Raw genomic sequence first — 18,976 nt, forward strand, 5'->3', positions numbered from 1 at the left:
TGAAATTGAGTTTGACTCCCCTGCCCTATACCATTCTGGATAAATGGCTGTCCAATCTCTCTTTAAAAATCTCCTGCCTGGAAATTCTCCTTAATTCTAGGTTGGATCACCCCTTGATAAGTTTCCATTCCTTATTTCTTGTCCTACTCTCAGATGCTTTGGAGAACAGGTTGACCTCCTCTTCTCTATGACAGCCCCTCTAATGTTGGAAGACTGCTATCATTTCACTCTTAGTTCTTCTCTTTGTCAGACTAGATGTACCCAGTTCCTGTAACTGTTCATCCTATGTCTTAGCCTCCACCTCCCTAATCATCTTTGTTGCTCTTATGTGGTCTCAACGCCATTTTATAGCATGGTGACCAAAACTATATGCAGTATTCCAAGTCTTAACCAAAGCAGCATAAAGCAGTACTAGCACTTTCTTGTGATCTTGATACTATCCCTTTGTTGGTGCAGCCTAGGACTGCATTGGCCTCTTTGGCAGGTGCAGCACATTGCTGGCTCATACTTAAGTGGTTGTTCATAGGTTTCCTTGACCCCTCTCACAGTTATTTTAGTAACCTTAGACATCCAGATCCTCCTCCAGGAGGTTGTCCAATATCCCTTTGAAGCATCCAGTCTGACTGCTGTTATCACATCAGCTCACAGAGAAGTTCACAACTGGACCTCTGCAATATGTTTTTATCAGCCACTTAAAGTCACTTGAATGCGTTAGTTGTGTCCTCTCCAGGAGAGAGTCGTCCATGAGAGTTTGGATATCCTCACCAATATTGGTATGAAGAATGACTTTTGTGGATAGACCTACTTAATTATTACAACATTTAGAAATGAATTTCTCAAGTAGGTGCACTGGAATTCAGCACATTTCTTTCTTAGCCAGCATGGACTTTTATGGTGGCCTAAAACAGGTTTTAACTTTACTTAAGGGGCCCTGAGATTGCATGACACATTTACTGGGTCTGTTTATAGTTTCAGCATATAAATATTTTACTGCCGTATTGTTATTTTAGAATATTGTTCAATAATTCCATCGTTGATCATACTTTAAATGTCATTAAAACACTTTGGGATTTCTGGAATGAAAGAGAGGGGCATAAACAGTTCATTAAAAGACATGGAAGAAAGTGGAAGGGGCTCACAATAATGTCAAGTTCACAAATAAAAATATCTGAATATTTGAACAATTTGCTTATATACAGTAAGATGGATGTGTTTTGCCAAATTTCCAATTCAAAGCCTGCAAAATCACTGGGTCCTTTATTGGATAGAAAACCTTCCCATGTCTGTGATGTGTACAAAGTACAGGAGCATACCAACTGTCATCCAGTGCAACAGAGCAACCAGATGTGGAGAACCAGATTGGAGAATAAACAGTAGACCTGTCAATGATTCCTCAGGAGGAGGCAGCAGGACAGACCAATAGGATGTCAAGGAGTATCAAATAGGGCGTTTCCCCCAAGAGGATTGGAGGAAAAGCCAACCCTGCTTTTGTCAAAGATCACCTTAGCTGCAATAGAACCTCAACCCTTTTCTAAGTTTTGTCCTTCAGCCACTGCTATCTACAAAACATGTCTACTCTGAAAGCAATTTGCGCTGGGCTCCCCCTCCGCCCTCTTCCAGAAAACAGAGGCCGAAAGAGTGGAATCCCTCATGCTCCTGTGAGAAGTCCAAATCTCACAGCAAGTGAAGAAAAAGTAAGAGTTTGTACAATTCTTCTCTTTGGACATTACCCCTATTTTTTGCGAAAAATCTCCCCATTAGCTAGGGCTCTGTTCTCCTAGAGAATACAAGCTCTGCATTCCTAAAATATTCCCTAGAATTGAATTGGGTGGATCACCCCTGATAGATCTGCTTCTTAAAGTAGGTCTGGTGGTCTCTGTCCAGCTACGTATATTATTGATAGTTGTGAATATAAACACTGCACAGTTCTATTATATATAGCCCCTAATGCCTTTCTATCAGAGTTCAAATGCATATCTCTGCTCATCACATCCTGAACAAAATGGTCTTGTTCAGGAATTTTCAATTTTTCAGAAGTCCTGTTGCTGGGACTTTTAAGATTTCTGAGTGTATCTTTATGGTTCTGTTCAGTAAAATGTGAGATCCTTCTGCTTAGATAATGCCATTTTAAAATGGGAGAAGCTGTATTTATATAAATAGCAATGATACATAATAATGACTTATCACACTTATCTTAATTCAAGGAACAGTGATAGCAAACATAACCTGAGGATCGGGCCTATATACTGTGTCTATTTTCAGTATGAATTTGTATTAATATTTTTTTTGTTCCAAGGTTATATTTCATGTCCTTTGGTTACTGTAAATAACCATGGGAACCTAATATCCTTGAATAAATCAAAACACATTTGCCAGATATTTTTTTCCAGTGATTTCCTGAATTTTCTTGCTTCCAAACTGCTTTGTTGATTGAAATATGTGACAGTAGCACCCTTCATGTTCTTTTTCTTCCTCTGGAGCCTAAGCAGATTTATACTTTGCCTCTGTTTTCACTGCCCATTCCCTTAAGGTCAGTTTGGGATTGTCTTCTTGCCTTTCACCCTCAAAAGGTAGAAAGCAGCCTTTCAACAATGAACAGAAGCCAGAAGGAGAGACTGAGATGCTAATGCTAGGGGCAAGTGAGGTGGGAGTTCTTACGGGTAGGGGAACAGGTTGCCCAAATATTTTGCTGAATAGGTGCTTTTGCCTATAGTGTAAAATATATCCATTTCAGTATCTCAATGAATAAGCTAGCAGAAATGGTCATGTTTGTTTGCATGAGCATGGAATCACCAGGCTGGAAGGGACATTGGAAGTCTTCTGGTCCAACCCCCTGCTCAAGGCAGAAGCCTTGTATCATCCTAGTCAAATGGTTGTCCAGTCTATTTTTGAAAACTACCAGTGATGGAGCACTGACGAGTTTGGAGTAGCATTGGCAATAAGATTCATTCTGTACTGGGAACGTCTGCAGGGGTTTGTGTGTTAAAGTCTTGATAACAGTTGTGGCAGCATATTTGAAACTACTTCCTCCTCCTCCTCCTCCTCCCATGGACAGTAGAAGGATGGTACTCCCATTATATGATCACATGCATTATCTTGACTTTTTTTATCCTACCCCTCCCCCCACCCTTCACCATCTGTGGTCACCTTGTTCTGTCCTGCATATGAAAGCAGATCAATCTGTGGAGTGGGGGAGGGAATGTTACAGGCCTGGATACACACCTTTGTCTGTTGCATCATTACTGATGTCTCCTAGCATTGCCATCTGAGGAAATGGCTCAGCCTAACATTAGGGATGACCTCTTGTCTCCTGAGCTGATCCAGTATAAAAATAAATATATATGATAAAATATGCCAAGAGAGAATGACTTTGATGAGTATGATTTTACCCATTTTCAGCAACTGGCAGTGGTTCAGCAACTGAAAATACTTTTTTTTAAAAAAAATTGGACACTTTTAACAAAAAGGGTCAGAAGTCTGGTAGCACCTTTTCCATCTTTTATTAAAAGGCATATTTAAAAGCTGCTGTCTTAATAGGATTTGTTAGTTGGAAAAGGTACTGCCAGACTCTAAACTCTTTGCCATCAGAGACTAACACACCTCTCCTAATAAAAAGGAAAGCCTATTTTGCATCTAGCTCACCTCCTGATAAGTTTAGCCTCGTCTATCTGTATTTGTTCCTGTATTTTTAAGACAGCGTAAACTCTGTGAATAATATTATGTCTACTGTGGTTTTATCATATTATTCTTAGGGCCTGGTTTCAGGAGATTCTCTCTTTATTGGCTCTTCATTGTAAATAAACTCTTCTGGCAAAAATGTGAGGTTCCAGTCTTATGGATGTGGACAATTGCTACTCTTTTGAAACCTGTTCTTTTGCCTTTTAAGAGACAATAATTTTTTGGTAAGGTCAGCTATTCTGAGCTGTATGTCCCCCTGAGGTATGAGGACTAAGTCCTAGGAAACGGAGCTGCAGTGCCAACACATTTGAAAAATCCAAGTTGGGCAGCCTACCTGGTTGAGATTCAGTGATCACATACAGTACATTCTATGTGTGCCTGTTCATGTCTCTCTCACAGGCACGTAAATATATTTACATTCTCACATTTACAGTGAGAAGGCCCTTCCTGTGACAACAAAGTTCCTGTTTCTTTTCACTTACCGTAACTGTATTTTTATTTTGTTCAACTTAAACAAAAATCCAAGCAATGTTTTTTTTAAAAAAAAATTGTGGCCAGCCTGTTAAAATATTATTCTGTATTGATCTTGTAAGTGAGAAAAGCAGTATCTACATTTGACAAACTAATAAATGTCTCTGAGCATTGGCTTAGTATTTGATGTATATATCTTTGCATTCATTTATTTTGATATCCTGACATTTGATGTTGGAAATCATCCTATCTCTTTGGTTGGAAATCATCCTCTCTATTTGGTATACTATTTATTTATTTGTTAGATTTATTTCCAGTTGTTTTTTTTCTCCAGGAGCTAAAGGTGGCTTCCTAAGGAATGTCTCTCATTTGATGATCACAGTAACACCCGTGTGAGGTATATTGGGTTGAAAAAACAACTGGCTTAAAATCATTCAGCGAGCCTGGACTTGAAATTAGATCCCTTCTGTCTGCCCCCAGAAATCACAGGAACTTTTTACAACAGTAACTCCTAAATTAAATAGGAATGCATGCAGTCTCAGTCTCAATCCCTCGATCACCTAATAACCAGGTTGGCTTTAAAAAAAATAATAATCCCTGAGCATATTCACATAGTTCAACAACCTTAGTTGTGCTGCAGGTCTCATGGAATAGTTTCCACAGGACAATGCATTTTCAACCCCATGGTACACATATCCTGTGCTACTCTGTCCAATTTGTTCAGCCTTCCCCTTAGCATTCCAGAGAAAGATCTCCCCAATGCATCCTTGGTCTGGACTCTGGAAGAAGCTTTGAATGTTACTGACCAACTCATTTTAAGTTCCTCTCCTTCCTTCCTTCCTTCCTTCCTTCCTTCCTTCCTTCCTTCCTTCCTTCCTGACACATCAGAGAGGAGCTTATGTAGCCTATCTTGTACTTCCTCATGTATACTTATGCACAGATATTTACATGCTCACAAGCAGCAACCATGTAGAGAGATGCATTGTGTGAACAAATCAACCTTGAGAGTACAAATTGTGACACTCCTGAATTTGGTTCCCTGAAGATAGGCAATTTATTCTAATACCCCAGGCAGTTACATCATTGAAAAAAACCAAAACCCTACTGTAAACTTTCTTAAAGTGGCAGTGGCTTTTCCTGTTTCCCCTCCCCCTCCCCCCCACCCCGTTCTTCTCTATTGATTTAGCTTCGGCCCATGAATTTCAAACTGTGAACATTGCAGCATATTAAAGGGATTTAAAAAATGAAAAGATTTTTTAAAAAAATAAACAAAAAGTAATGGAACAAATTATGAAGGCATGCCTTTCTGATGTCAGCCTTTTCGTTTGTTTGTTTTAAATCATAATTTTTGGTACACATTTTGGAGTACATCAAAGTCAACAGAGATCTTACTTCCTCCGAGAGGAGTGGCACTTACAGAGCGTGGCACAAACTTCCTGAGTGCATGCCACTTTTCTTTGTAAGAGAGGGATTCTCCCTGGAGGTATGGGCAGCATGTGAAGATTTTGGGAAAATTGCAAATCTCTTGGTTTTTTTTTAATATACTTAAAATGGGTCCATACCATAATATGGTTTGTTTCATCATTTGCTGGGATTGTGTAACATGGAAAAACTAAAAACACGAAACCTGCTGCAGCAGTCGACCCATGCAGACTAGCTAGTCTAGCAGACTAGCAGGTTCATTTGAATTTTCTCTCCTGGCTTCACTTCATCATCTCCTTTTCAGCAATCGTCCACAGCCATTTCTTCACTAGTGATTTGCAGCAAACCCTTGCTACAGTGGCATTAAGTCTGTCCTTATGTGTTATGTTGGGACACCAGTGGTTAAAAAAGTATAGAAGATGCTATTAATCACTAGTGGGGAAATAACCCAAGAGGCAGTAGGGGAACATCTGGATATTTGGTAATCCTAGCACATTGCATATTGAGTGCAGAAGTTCATACTTTCTTTGCACAGAGAAAGATAATCTTAATTTACTAGGTAATTTTATGTGCATTGTGTATATTTTGTCATTTCAGGATGGTGATGAAAAAGCAGATTTGGCATAGCTCATCTCTGCTGCCAAAGAGCCAACAGAGCTTTCTGCTTTGTTTTGTGCTTAATGTAAAGGCCTACATTAATGTTCTTTCATTTCTTCTCTGGAAAATGGACGCAGGACATTATCTTATTCATACAAAGGACTGAATGAAAAGATTCCATTGAAAACGTGCTACTACCTTAGTGGATAGACCCTCATTTTTATTCAGGATCAATCTCCTTGAATCTTTTCATAAGAGCTGGGCATGTTTCCCACTTAGCCTAATAAAATGCATGTGCTTAATTAATTGTGATAGCCACCCACTTAGTCAGTTTTAAACTTTGCTATGTTTGCTTTTTTTCTCACTTGTTTTGGCAGTTGGCTTTAAAAAATTCTCTGCGTTATTTCCCACCTAACTTGCATGGAATCCTGGCACCAGAATTTGCTAAAGAATTGAGACTCTATGGGCATATCTACATGTACCGGTTCTGTCCCCAGATTGAAATGAGGTAAGGATTAGGATTTGTCAAAAGATTGGGAATTGCAGGTTGGTATTGAAATTCCTTACTGTTTCAAATGATGTCATTGGAGCTTGTACTGGATGCTAACCATTCTCATATAAAGCAGAGCCATAATTTTTTTTACTGCCACATTTTGAATTCATACAGTACCCTAAGCCATAAAATATTATTTAAAAAACAAAAATGGCGGTGTTCTGCTCTCTCAAAAACAATCAAACTACCAATTTTGGATTACTTGGCACCATAAGCAGATCCAGCATATCTTTATAAAGTTAGCAAAGGTTTGTCAGTGTGGCTTCTTCAGAGCTAGCAGGAGGTCACCTGCTGATTAACCAGCAAGATGAGATAAAACAAGAGTGATAAATAAGCAAGCTGATTTATTGGTCAATGTGGGCAACTGCTGGACATCTGGGAACTTTGGACTGCATTCAAGCATCATAATAAAGTGGAATGTAATTAATTTGTTTCTGGCGGTGTAAACTATGATTTAGGACAGGGGTGTCAAACTGGTGGCCCACAGGCTGGATGCGTCACGTGCAGGCCATGTCCACCCCGGCTCCTTAAAGGCAAAATATGTTGCAACGTCACGATGTGTCACGTGACGCAATGAGTTTGACACCTATGACTTAAGACAATATACCAAGCCTGTTACTTGTGGATTAGAAAACAAACCACAGTTTAAAAAAATCTCTGAAAGTGTGAATTCAACCTTTGACTTGACTTTACAGCCAATATTGAGAGCTTTATAACAGGGTGGAAAATAGTGGACCTTTGTTTCTAATGAATGTCTACTTCCAGCATCTTCATAGCACTTGTGTTTGAAATCACTGGTAACTGTTACTTATCAACATGTAACAGTAAATTTCCATCCATTTGCTCTTTATGATCTGTATGTTTGTAATGCAGTTCTTTTCTGTGACCAACTTCTTATGGGAAATACAGCATATAACTTTTTTTTTCTGCAAGAAGTAAGACATGCAGAAAACAAGGTGTCAAGACTTGGCTTGTTCCTGACCATCAAAACACCAAGGCAGAGACTCCCAAATGCCTTATTAGATTCCAATAAAGCTTATATAAGAACAAATTACAGAACTATATTTCTCTGGCAGCCCATAAGCTTTTTTAACGTCAAGCCTTTTTCATAGCACCATCCATTAAAAAGGTAACTATAATGTAAAAATAGTAATCCCTGTGTTATGACATCATCATGTAAATAATATAATTATGTCATAATGTCTGATGCAAATATGTAATATGTTCTATGTGATGATATATATGCATAGTTACTGAACTATAAAATATTCCATGTCATATTAAGCTTAGTTTAAGCATGTTTAGGGCTATTATCTGGGTTGAAAAATGTAGACAGCCAACACATAGTAGGAAAGGATTAGTTTTATGTGCCTCTTGTCTGCCATTTAATACTCATCATCCATAGTGCATTCCATGTATAATCTATAGTCCTAAACATACTGAACAAACTCAGGATATGGGTGTAGACATGGCCTCAGAGTGTAGGTTGGCATTGTGTGATGTTTTGATTAAGCTGCAGAATTAGGGCTGAGAGACCCAAGTACAAGTTGTCTCTTAGTGGTGGAAGCTTGGGCCAATTTCTCTTTCTTAGCCCACCCACTCCCTAGGGTTGCAAAAAGGAGAGAGGAGGAAAAAGTGATACAGCCAAATGCTGTTGCATTGATCTCTCAAATATCTTTGATCATTAGATGCAAAATTCATTTGTTCTCATTGACTGATCTTGTTTACTTCATTTAATGTTTTTTGGCAAACTGTAAAAGTGTAACTTATTTTGAACTTGCTTTGAGTTGACTGTAATGCACAACACAGATTCTACATTGAGTGTAGGCTGAAAAAAGTTTGCTTTTGGAATTGTTCTGAGCTGTAGTTTTGTAAATCTGATAAAAGGCAATTACATTCCTCAAATGTAGTGTTCCATTTTGAAGCATTTTTGTTAACAATTAATTGCTCAAGATCTGTTTGTTCCAATTGGATTTTATATTTGGATTCTCAAATGAACAGTTCACATTCTGCTCATAATCCAAATTTGCATAGCACTTAAAACAATGAGTGCCCAAGGGCACAAAACTCTCACTCTACAAGCATGCAGCTGAGATGATACAGATTTTCTGGATTGAGATTCTAAATAAATAAGATCAGGTAACAAAGTCAGAATAAACAATATATTTTCTTTGTTTGGCATGGAATCCTTCCAAAATTGACATAGAACAAGAGAAACTGGAAAAAAAACCCACTGTGATATTTCTTTTGCAGGTGGATGTATTTGCTAACCAAACTGTTTGCAAATGGCACTATGTCTATTTCTATTCTAATGTTGATAACTATTTCTTATCTATGTATGTGTTGTACACACATGTGTATGTATTCCATGTCAAGGCTGTGCAGCAGTTCAGAATTAATTGGAAAACACGGTTGGATTCATCCAGGAATGTGAACAGAACTCTTGCCTACAAATCTTTAAAGGAGAAATATCTGACATATCCAGGGGGCACTATGTAGAAATAAGCCCTTAATACACTAATCTCTTTCTTCTTTTTTTTTTTTTGAGGTGGGTGGGAGAGGAAACCTAATCTACCAATTAGTAATCTTGACTGAGTTCAGATGGTCTTATTCATAACAGAGTGACCTGCATCCTAACTGACTTTATTAATTGTTTTCTATATTGGTTTTTCCTTTAATTTATCCATCAAATTGAGAATTCAGTTGTAAAAACAGAGAATAATTAATTCATCTCTACCTTTATTTCAGAGCTTATCCCATTCAGGAATATCCTTGCAAAACCAAACAAGCTGCTGCAATAATGCACATGATTATGAATAACCTTGATCTTGCAGTAGCACAGGTAATGAATATTTGATGAAAACATGGTCTAGGAAAGAAATCTCCTTGCATGTTCATGAGAATGTACTGCCTTTTATGAGGTAAATTTCAGTTTCCCTTGTAACTTGGGGACTGTGATTAGGTTCATGTATTAAATGATGGTTGTTTTAACAATACTGTACTTTGTTGAATAAACCTACCATACAATTAGCTAGATTGGAAAAATTCGATAAGTTGTAGACCATTATTTACAAACCATAATATCCAGCTCTCACTATTCATACATATATAACCATCATCCTATTCTCTTTCAGTCAAGCAAAATTATCAAAGTGCAGAAAGAAATTGTAAACCAGAGGGTTATTACCTGTTCTCTGTATTCTAAGTTTTGTATTATTGTAACTGTTTTTATCCCAAAAATGCTTTCCAAAGGGCAATTGGATTTTCTTGATTGTTTCATTAGAAATGTTGCACTTCTCATCCAAGAAGTTCATCAGAGATAGGCAACCATATAAATTGAATAAATAAATATTCTGCACCATGCCTCATCTTTTATTCTTTATTTTTTTTCACTTGTCTCTTTCTAAGAATCTTATCAACTCTAAGTAGGGTTTTCACAGTCTTTCTCTTCCTTTCAACCCATCCATTTTTCCTCTATATATTTTCTTTATAATGTAATCCTTGTTTATTTTCTGTATATGATAATCGACTTCACTGTACAATTTTTGAACTGGTAACTCATTTTTGTGTTTAGTCAAAATTGATTCATTACCCATTAATTCTTGACTCTACAACTTTTTAGACATACGTTTCTTAATTTGCCATTCCCATTGCACCCAACTTTTATTATCACCCAATTTACGGTAGCTTGCTCTCATTTCCAGAGAAGCAGTGGGCAGAAGCAAGCTCTTATAAGCAAGTTCCATTTCACATCTTTTGACCAATTTCCATGCCTCATAACTACTTCATATTATAAACTACCATTTCTATGTCTTAAAAGTTCTACATCTACTTTCTCATATTTAGTAAACATTCTACCAATGCATACAAATTTATCATCTTGCTCTTCTTTTTTTAAATTTATATATAGCTTACAGACATTCGCTCCATTTTGTCTATCAGATGTACTTGTCTTGGTCTTTGGTACAATAATTTTCAGATTTATATTCCTTGTTGCATCTGTCTATCATTCCCTGCAAACCATTTGTCTTCTCAGATTTAAATACAGCATTATCCATATACAAAGTGCGTGTTATATATGTTCATGACTCATGTCAATATATCTCTACCATCATCGCAAAAGTTTCTTATACAATACATTTCTGACACATTGTTAGATATTTATTATATATTAAACAACCAAGGGAGCCTTGTACTTCCTTGCCTTATTCCTTTTTCAGAGTCAAAACATTTCCTAAGGATCCTATTTTTAATCACACATTTTACTTCCATCATATATTTTTCTTATCATATTCAGCAACCCTAACCATGCCTGTATCATGTGCTTTCTCTAAATCAATATATAATGCATAAATACGGTATTTATTTCATCAAAATTGCTCTGTATTTTCTCTATCTCGTTTAATATTAATCATTATTTGCTCTCTTTGACTACATTTTTTGCAACTTTTATGTCTATATATTATAAAATACCTTTTATAGTCTTTGCATCATTTATATGCTGTCCTCAAGATAAAGATCTTGTTCTGGAGATAGACATAAGAGATCTTAATATCACTGTATAGGAGTTGTTTTGAAATCTTGTATCGATTTAAAATGTACCTTTTGAAGTTTCCTCAGGAACTTGTAACATATGGAGGAAATGGACAGGTGTTCAGCAACTGGGCACAGGTATGATATTGTAGATATATTTTCAATCACAAATGGAAAAAAAATTCTGTTTAAGCAAAGTTTGATGAGCAGCTGACCATAATTGAAATCTATTGTAACTTTTACTTATTTTATGCACAAGGAGAAAAGTGAGGATGAATCTGATGATGTAACCTAGTTGGATAATGAAACGTCAGCAAGAAAGCGTCCAAACTCAGAAATCACCAAGGACTCCACAATTTTGTGCTCCCCTAAGGCAAAGCTCAAAGGAGATTGCACCCAGGACTATCCCAACTTGAACAGAAATGTGCAGGTGGGACCTATGTGACTACTTATATCAAGGGTCTTCAAACTTGGCAACTTTAAGACTTGTGGACTTCAACTCCCAGAATTCCTCAGCCAGCTGGCTGAGGAATTCTGGGAGTTGAAGTCCACATGTCTTAAAGTTGCCAAGTTTGAAGACCCCTGACATACACCAAGCCAGTTAGCTTACTGCTAACTTCATGCACTGCTTTCACCTTTTCTCAATAAAGAGATAGATGGATGTGCAGCAAGTCCCTATGCACAGAAGTGAGCCAGACTGGCCAGTTCTGCTGACTTGTTTCTTGAGAATTAGGATTCCCAGATTCCCAGGCAGAGTGGAGCCTTCTGAGTTTTTTGTTCTCAAAATAGCAATTATGCTTCCTAAAAATATATGATGAGCATGATTTTGTATCTAAAGTGCCTTGGTGTACTTTAGGGCATGCATCTTGAGTTCCACAGTGCAACCGAGACAACACAATCTTTGGACGCCTTTTGTCTGTACTTTTGCTCCTGTTCTGATAGGAGTGTGATACCTCAAAAGAGTTTCACAGCAGAACAAACAATACTTCTTTGTCATTCTGGTTACTTAAGAATAGCTATTGGTTGAATGATTTTATTTCGTTGCGATAAAGCCAGCTTGTTCTCCCTGCTTGGTATTGTGAAAAAGAGAGACTGTTTTAAAAGATGTGTGACTGTAGCAAAACTGCACCTCAAAATGTTGTTCCTGCTGCATGTTATCAATGCTGCCTTTCTTTTTCATTTTTAATGAGTTACAAAAACTCATTTATAATTTGCCGTGTTTGCCCTGGAATACCCCTTTTCTTACTGATGCCTGATCCACGTTGTTTGTTTGTTTGTTTGTTTGGTATCTTCTCCAGGAACTGAGATTAACCTTCCCTTCCTCCCTTGATCCTTATAACAACCTACTGAAGTAGGCTAGGTCTCAGTGATAGCAATTGGCCCAAAATGGTCCAGTAAGTTTTTCTACTGAATGCCTGAATGTCTCAACAATGAAATTCAATACATTTGGGAAACCATTGATTAAGAATGGCTGGGTGACACTTTTAATGAATACAACGTAAGAATATAAATAGTGCCCTGCTGGATTGGATCCCTGTGACACGTCTGGTCCAGTAGTCTGTTTACACAGTGGCCAACTAAATGCACAAAGAAGTCTACTTGTCACCCAGTGGTGAGATTCAGCCGGTTCACACCACTTTGGCAGAACTGGTAGCTAATTTTTTTGTTGCCCAGGCCCAGAACAGACTTCCGGAAGTGGCATCCACACAGAGAACTGGTTGTTCACATATTTGAATCCCACCACTGTTGTCACCCAACCGATAAGCTCCAGAGGCAGTCAGATTTCCATCATGGCTTTGTTGGCTTAAACCTATGCTATCATAAAATACCTATGATGAATTGGAAAAGGGTAAATACAAGTGTAGGAGATGGGACTGGAACTAGGATCAAAATTGCCATTAGTTCTAATGACAGCTCCTTTCCAAAAAGAAATTGAGAAGAGGGCAAGGAGACTTTGAGAAGAGGACAAGAAGACTTTGTTCTTTTGCAGGAAAAGTATACAAAGGACCAATCAATCAAACCTACCAACCAACCAAGTTTCTTTAGAGCTCCTGGCACAAATCCAAACTTCTACTAGTGCAAACCTTTATAATAGGAAATCCTCATTCCTAAGTCCTTTGATGAAAGGAAAAACTAAAAAATGCAATATGGAAAGCTGAGAGGGGAGCTAAATTATTGTTCACAGCACCTGGGAAATAGAATCCTTAGCTTGCTCCTCATCCCATTTGCCCTATCTTCTCCTCCTTGCATCCCAAGTCACTATTTTGTTTTCTGGATTTTCTTTTGTCGGGTTCATTAAAATCAATGGGCCACTAAAAATAGGATTGGACAGGAAATCCAAAAACCTGAAATTGTATTGGGATTATATATTGCCTGAACAGTTTTAATGTCTTAAATGAAAAGTTCTGATTGATTGTGCAGTTTCAAATATTGAATTATACTATGAATAGAGCTCCTGGCACTTTTCTATATAGTTCTAATGATAATTTCTACTGTGCCATCATAAAAAAGGCTGTTAACCAGTCCATGTTTTCACCCCACCCATCAGTTTAGCTGTCTTTCCCCAGTAGTAGGAAAAAGTTTATTTTTTAATCCCCGCTATGAATAAAAACAATAAGGGAGAAACGGTTTCTGTGTGAAAATTTTAGATTAGGAGCTCATCGTCTATTCCCACCTGATAATGCATTTTTAATCAGCCTCACCCCTTTTCAGGAATTCTCATCAAGTGGTCTCTCGCCATTCTGTCTGGTCTAGCTATTAAAAATCTGTAGAACAATGATCCTTTTAAGACAAGAAGCTAATCTACTACTTCTTTCCTTTCTCTAGTTCTGGCTGGTGATGCACTATTTATCTGAGATGACTGAGGAACAGACGTTAGTTATGTACAGTGGACATCCCTTAGGACTCTTTCCAAGCCATTGCAATGCACCCCGATTAGTTATCACTAATGGCATGGTAAATAAAGGCAACAATATCTCCTCACTGTTTCTTTATCATTTGTGACACTTCCAGTTTTGACCTTTCAGTAGGTCCACAACATTTATTTATATTAAACTTGAAGCCACATCACTTCTAGAGAGATTGGGCCTTTCATTAGTAGCTTGTAAAAAGGTAAAGGTTTCCCCTGTCTGGATGTGTCCAACTCTAGGGGATGGTGCCCATTTCTATTTCCTAACTGAGGGAACCAATACTGCCTGATGAAGCTTCTGTAGACATGTGGCCAGCATGACTATGTGCTGAGGTGCATGGAATGCTGTTTCCTTCCCACCAAAGTGGTACCTATTTATCTATTTGCATTTGCATGCTTTTGAACTGCTAGGTTGACAGGAGCTGGGGCAAGTACAGGAGCTCACCCCATCACGTGATACTTGGGTCTCGAACTGCAACCTTCCAGTCAACAAGCCTCTTAACTGCTAGGCCACTGCTAGGCCACCACTTATTTTCAAGGTGGATGGAAGTTACACCATCCAAGGTGGATACTGGATATCCAGAACAAGTCTGGATTCAGTTACGAAAAAAACATTCCTATGCTGATTTACACAGGATTTATCGAATGAGAATCCTATCATTTTCTAATGGAGAGTTCCTATTCAGCTGTCAGTCAGCTACATTGTCCTCAAGTATATCATGTGACAAGGCTACAACATATGTAGTTTTAAGGCTGTATGTGCTCTTGCCAGAATTTAACACAAAATGTTACCAAATTATATAAGTGGCAAGATTATACATAGGATATTTGTCTGTTAACTATATTTAATTGATAGAATTCAATCTACTACGTGTAATAAAATTACTTTAGTTTTGTTCTGGTCCCCCCTTTCTTTGTCCTCATCTTTCCCTCTTTTTGGAGGGTGGCACACAGCATGTCAGTCAGTATAACCATTGGTTGAAAAAAGATTCTACCCCGCAGTACAAAGCATAAAGCCATTTAATTTCCTTCTCTTTACTTTACTTTAATTTTCCAGCTCACATTTGGCATTCTGTAGCTCTGTCTTCTGTTCCATGGAAAGCCAGATCATCCAGCCATCTCAGTTTGCAATTAGTAAGGATTATTTGTTTCCATTGAATAATCCTTCTGGTCATTGTGAAAATTTATTAAGATTGAGCATGTTTTGAAGTTGTGGGTGCTCCAAAACCGCAGGGTTTAAAAAAGAGATCGGACAACCATTTGTCTGAAATGGTTCAGGGTTTCCTGCTTGAATGGGGGTTGGATTAGAAGACCTCCAAGGTACCTTCCAACTCTTATTCTGTAAACCTGAAAAAATTATTCCTGTTTTAAGGACTTTATTAAATCAAATTAATCCAATATGTCCTATAAGAATGAGCCTACGAGCCCACACATGCTATAAGAATAGAATTTAAGGGAATATGTTTAAACAAAATCTGGTTCAGAGATTATTTCCTTAATTTTTCATTCCTACTAATTTTGTTTACTTTTTTTAAAATTTAGGTAATCCCTAATTATTCATCTAGAGAGGAATATGAATCTATGTTTGCAAAAGGAGTTACAATGTAAGTATCCATTCTCAAGGTTTTTTTTTAATCTCTTCTATAAAATCATAGAGTTGGAAAGACACAGTGCTGATATGCAACTTAGAGCATTTTCAGTAAAAATCTGTCTAGGCTGCCCTGGAATAGTTCTAGTGAAAGGGAGCCTATAGTCTCTTTGAGTGATTGGTTTCACTATTTATTTATCTTATCATTAAACTTTTGTCTTTTAACATTCAATTGACATCTGCTTTCCTATACTTAAATTCATTGCTCTGTTTCTTGTATTATGGAAGGGTAGGTTATAACATTTGACTTTCTTCTCTGAGTCCTGTTAGATTTTCCCTACTTTCATTTTTCTCTTCCAAACATTGCCAGTTTTTAAAATCTCTCTTCATAGGACTTAATTTTCTAGTCCAGGGGTAGGCAACCTTGACTCTTTTATGACTCGTGGACTTCAACTCCCAGAATTCCTGAGCCAGCTATGCTGGCTCAGGAATTCTGGGAGTTGAAGTCCACGAGTCATAAAAGAGCCAAAGTTGCCTACCCCTGTTCTAGTCCATTGATAATTCTCACTGCCATGTTCCAGTTTCTGTGAACCCATTTTAAAACTGATTACAATACTGCAGAATGGCTCCGACTCGTGCAGATTTCAATTCAAGTAACATATGAATTAATGCTTCTAATAATGCAGCCTAAAATTTCATTCCCTTTTCCTCAGACGTATTACAGTGTTGATTCATACTCAGTTTGTGATCAATCTTTGAACATCTTCAAGCCAAATATTCTCCATACTATAACTTTGGGTCTATCACTCAAATGTCATTATTTTCAGCTTTCTTCTCTAACTTGTGAAGATAGGTTTGAATTTTCTTTTGCCATTTTAATTGTTCCGCCCAATTTAGAATTATTTACATTTTCTCTCTCTCTTTACTCAAGCCATTCATATAAATATTGAAGATTAGTGGGCACAAGACTTAATTTGTCAGATATCATTTGATATTACACTTCAGTTTTGTAAAAAAGTATTGGTGATTAACTGAACAATCTATATCACTAGGCTGATGAATTACTGTAGGTGCATATTTATTGTTACCATTGTTGTTTGCTCTCGTAATATCATTCAGATCTATCTGAGAAAATAGAATTTTTCTTTTACAGGTATGGACAGATGACAGCTGGAAGCTACTGCTACATTGGACCACAAGGGATAGTCCATGGAACTGTGGTAAGAACCGGGCCAATGTAGAAGAATACTTTTTGAAAATGAAACCACCAATTCATTGTTGTTGTTTGTCATATTTACACTAGACAGCCAGTTTGATGTAGTGATTAATACGCCAGTTAGATACCAGGAAACTGAATTCTAGGGCTACCTTGAGGACAAAACCAGCTGGGTAACCTTAGTCCAGTCATGTTCTCTCAGCCCTAATAAAGAGGCAATGATGAACCATTTCTGAAGTTTTGCCCCCAAAACTGCAGGATTCTGCCTAGACAGTCACCAGCAGTCAACACGGACTCAAAGACACAATATATAGATGTATGTATATATTATGCATGTTTATTTATTTAGTTATTTACACTGGCTTTACTGCTTTGTTGAAGACAGGGCTTAGGGATCCATTTTATAGTTTTTGAGAGTTTTTATTGTAATAAACATAAAGCAGTAATTCCCAAACTCTGTGCCATAAAGGAAAGACTATTGTACCCCTAAATAAACTAGATCAAGGAACACAAGCTGGTGCTTTTTTAAGAAATTTTGGGTAATGCTCTTACGATTCCTATCGACATAGCATGCTGGCTCAGGCTGATTAGAGCTATTCACTAAAATATCTGGAATTCCTTGAATTAAATCATTAAGATTACTGTAAACCCAGGGCTTTTTTTTGTCATAGAACCCTCAGAACAGAGTTCCGGCACCATTTTTGGATGGAACCTTGTAGGGTAGGCATGGCGAGTTGTATGACATGTGTGAGTTCCGGCACCTTTTTCTTTTACAAAACAAGCACGGTAGTAAACCTATTGGTGTCCTCACGCAAATAAAGAGAAACAAATGACAAAACATATACAATACTTTGATGTGCAGATATACAAGGAGTGGAGTTTGCTTTGTAATGTTACAATGCACATTTTCATATTCTGATGAGAACCTCAAGATTCAATGGATAATTTCAGAGTCAATAAATGCCTTTTCTCAAGGCATATTGAGGACAACCTGCAACGAATAATGTATTTAATGCTTTCTCCTTTTCATTAAAGAGGTTTTCAATTATCTGTCATGTTTCTAGTTCAGATATTATATGTCTTTTTCTCATAAAAAATGACCATTTTCACACTAGTAACTTTACCAAGTTTCCATAGCATCACCCAGCTATTATTATCGTAAAATAAATGTTGATCTTATTGCTGTTATTTTTCTGGCATGTAGAAAATGCCCTCGGTCGCTAGCAGTGAAAATAACTAATGTCTAGATATAGCAAAATTACACTTTAGGATGTATATGTCAGAACAGGCTCTCAAACAGACTACAGATAAAAGTCAACTGTGAATCCAGTACTATTCAGGAAAAAAATTACCTTATCTAGAAACTTGGAAAATACTGTTTTGAAACATCGCTTTCTGCCATTTCAGCTTATTTGTTCGAGTTTATGATTGAAAGAGTTTTAGATAGATAGTCTTTCCTATCAATAGCTAATGGGAATTATTTTAACTGGAGATGCCAATGTCAAAAACTGGAACTTCTCCTGGCAAAGCAACCTAAGTTGTAGCCTTTCTTTGTTAAACACTGCTATAAAGAAATGCATGTGTTTAGAAAATTAGTTTCTGTAGGCACTGGAGTTTTTGGTGCGCTTACTATAGGGAGGTTTCCTGCCAGTAAGAGCTTTGAAATCCATTTTCTTTATCTGAGACATTTGTATCCTGATTATTCCCCAAGCAGTACTTAAAAAATCATGAAGCAATTTCCCCCATGAAAACTGTCCGGGTCTATTTGTGTCACACGTAGAAAAATATCTGGCACTTCTGAACTGGATGGTGCATGTCTTCACAGCAGTTTGGAATGCAAATAGAGAGAAGGTGAAGTTCAGTGGTAATTTGAAGCTGTGTTTGTGATGTTTGTGCACGCAAAATGTACGTGCACAAATATGTATAAAAATCCATATATGATAAACACCTTTACTTCTGCATACATGGTAGCCACCTGGGATTCCACATGATTAGTATTTTGTTTAAACT

General features: G+C 37.3%; 1 protein-coding gene across 1 annotated transcript in view; it reads left to right on the plus strand.

Annotated features, from left to right (window-relative positions):
• Nucleotides 1-1,568: 1,568 nt before the first annotated feature.
• The window catches only part of UROC1 (urocanate hydratase 1), a gene marked incomplete at its 5' end in the record, with an annotated part of 48,763 nt that continues 31,355 nt past the window's right edge, over nucleotides 1,569-18,976 (plus strand). The window contains 7 exons of the mRNA XM_083353839.1: nucleotides 1,569-1,694; nucleotides 6,546-6,676; nucleotides 9,470-9,563; nucleotides 11,333-11,392; nucleotides 14,081-14,209; nucleotides 15,705-15,766; nucleotides 16,904-16,970. Of these exons, the coding sequence (XP_083209965.1) occupies nucleotides 1,569-1,694; nucleotides 6,546-6,676; nucleotides 9,470-9,563; nucleotides 11,333-11,392; nucleotides 14,081-14,209; nucleotides 15,705-15,766; nucleotides 16,904-16,970 (669 nt within the window). The remainder of the gene's footprint in view (nucleotides 1,695-6,545; nucleotides 6,677-9,469; nucleotides 9,564-11,332; nucleotides 11,393-14,080; nucleotides 14,210-15,704; nucleotides 15,767-16,903; nucleotides 16,971-18,976) is intronic.

Source organism: Vipera ursinii (genome assembly GCF_947247035.1).
Source record: "Vipera ursinii genome assembly, chromosome: 2".
Lineage (NCBI taxonomy): Eukaryota > Metazoa > Chordata > Lepidosauria > Squamata > Viperidae > Vipera > Vipera ursinii.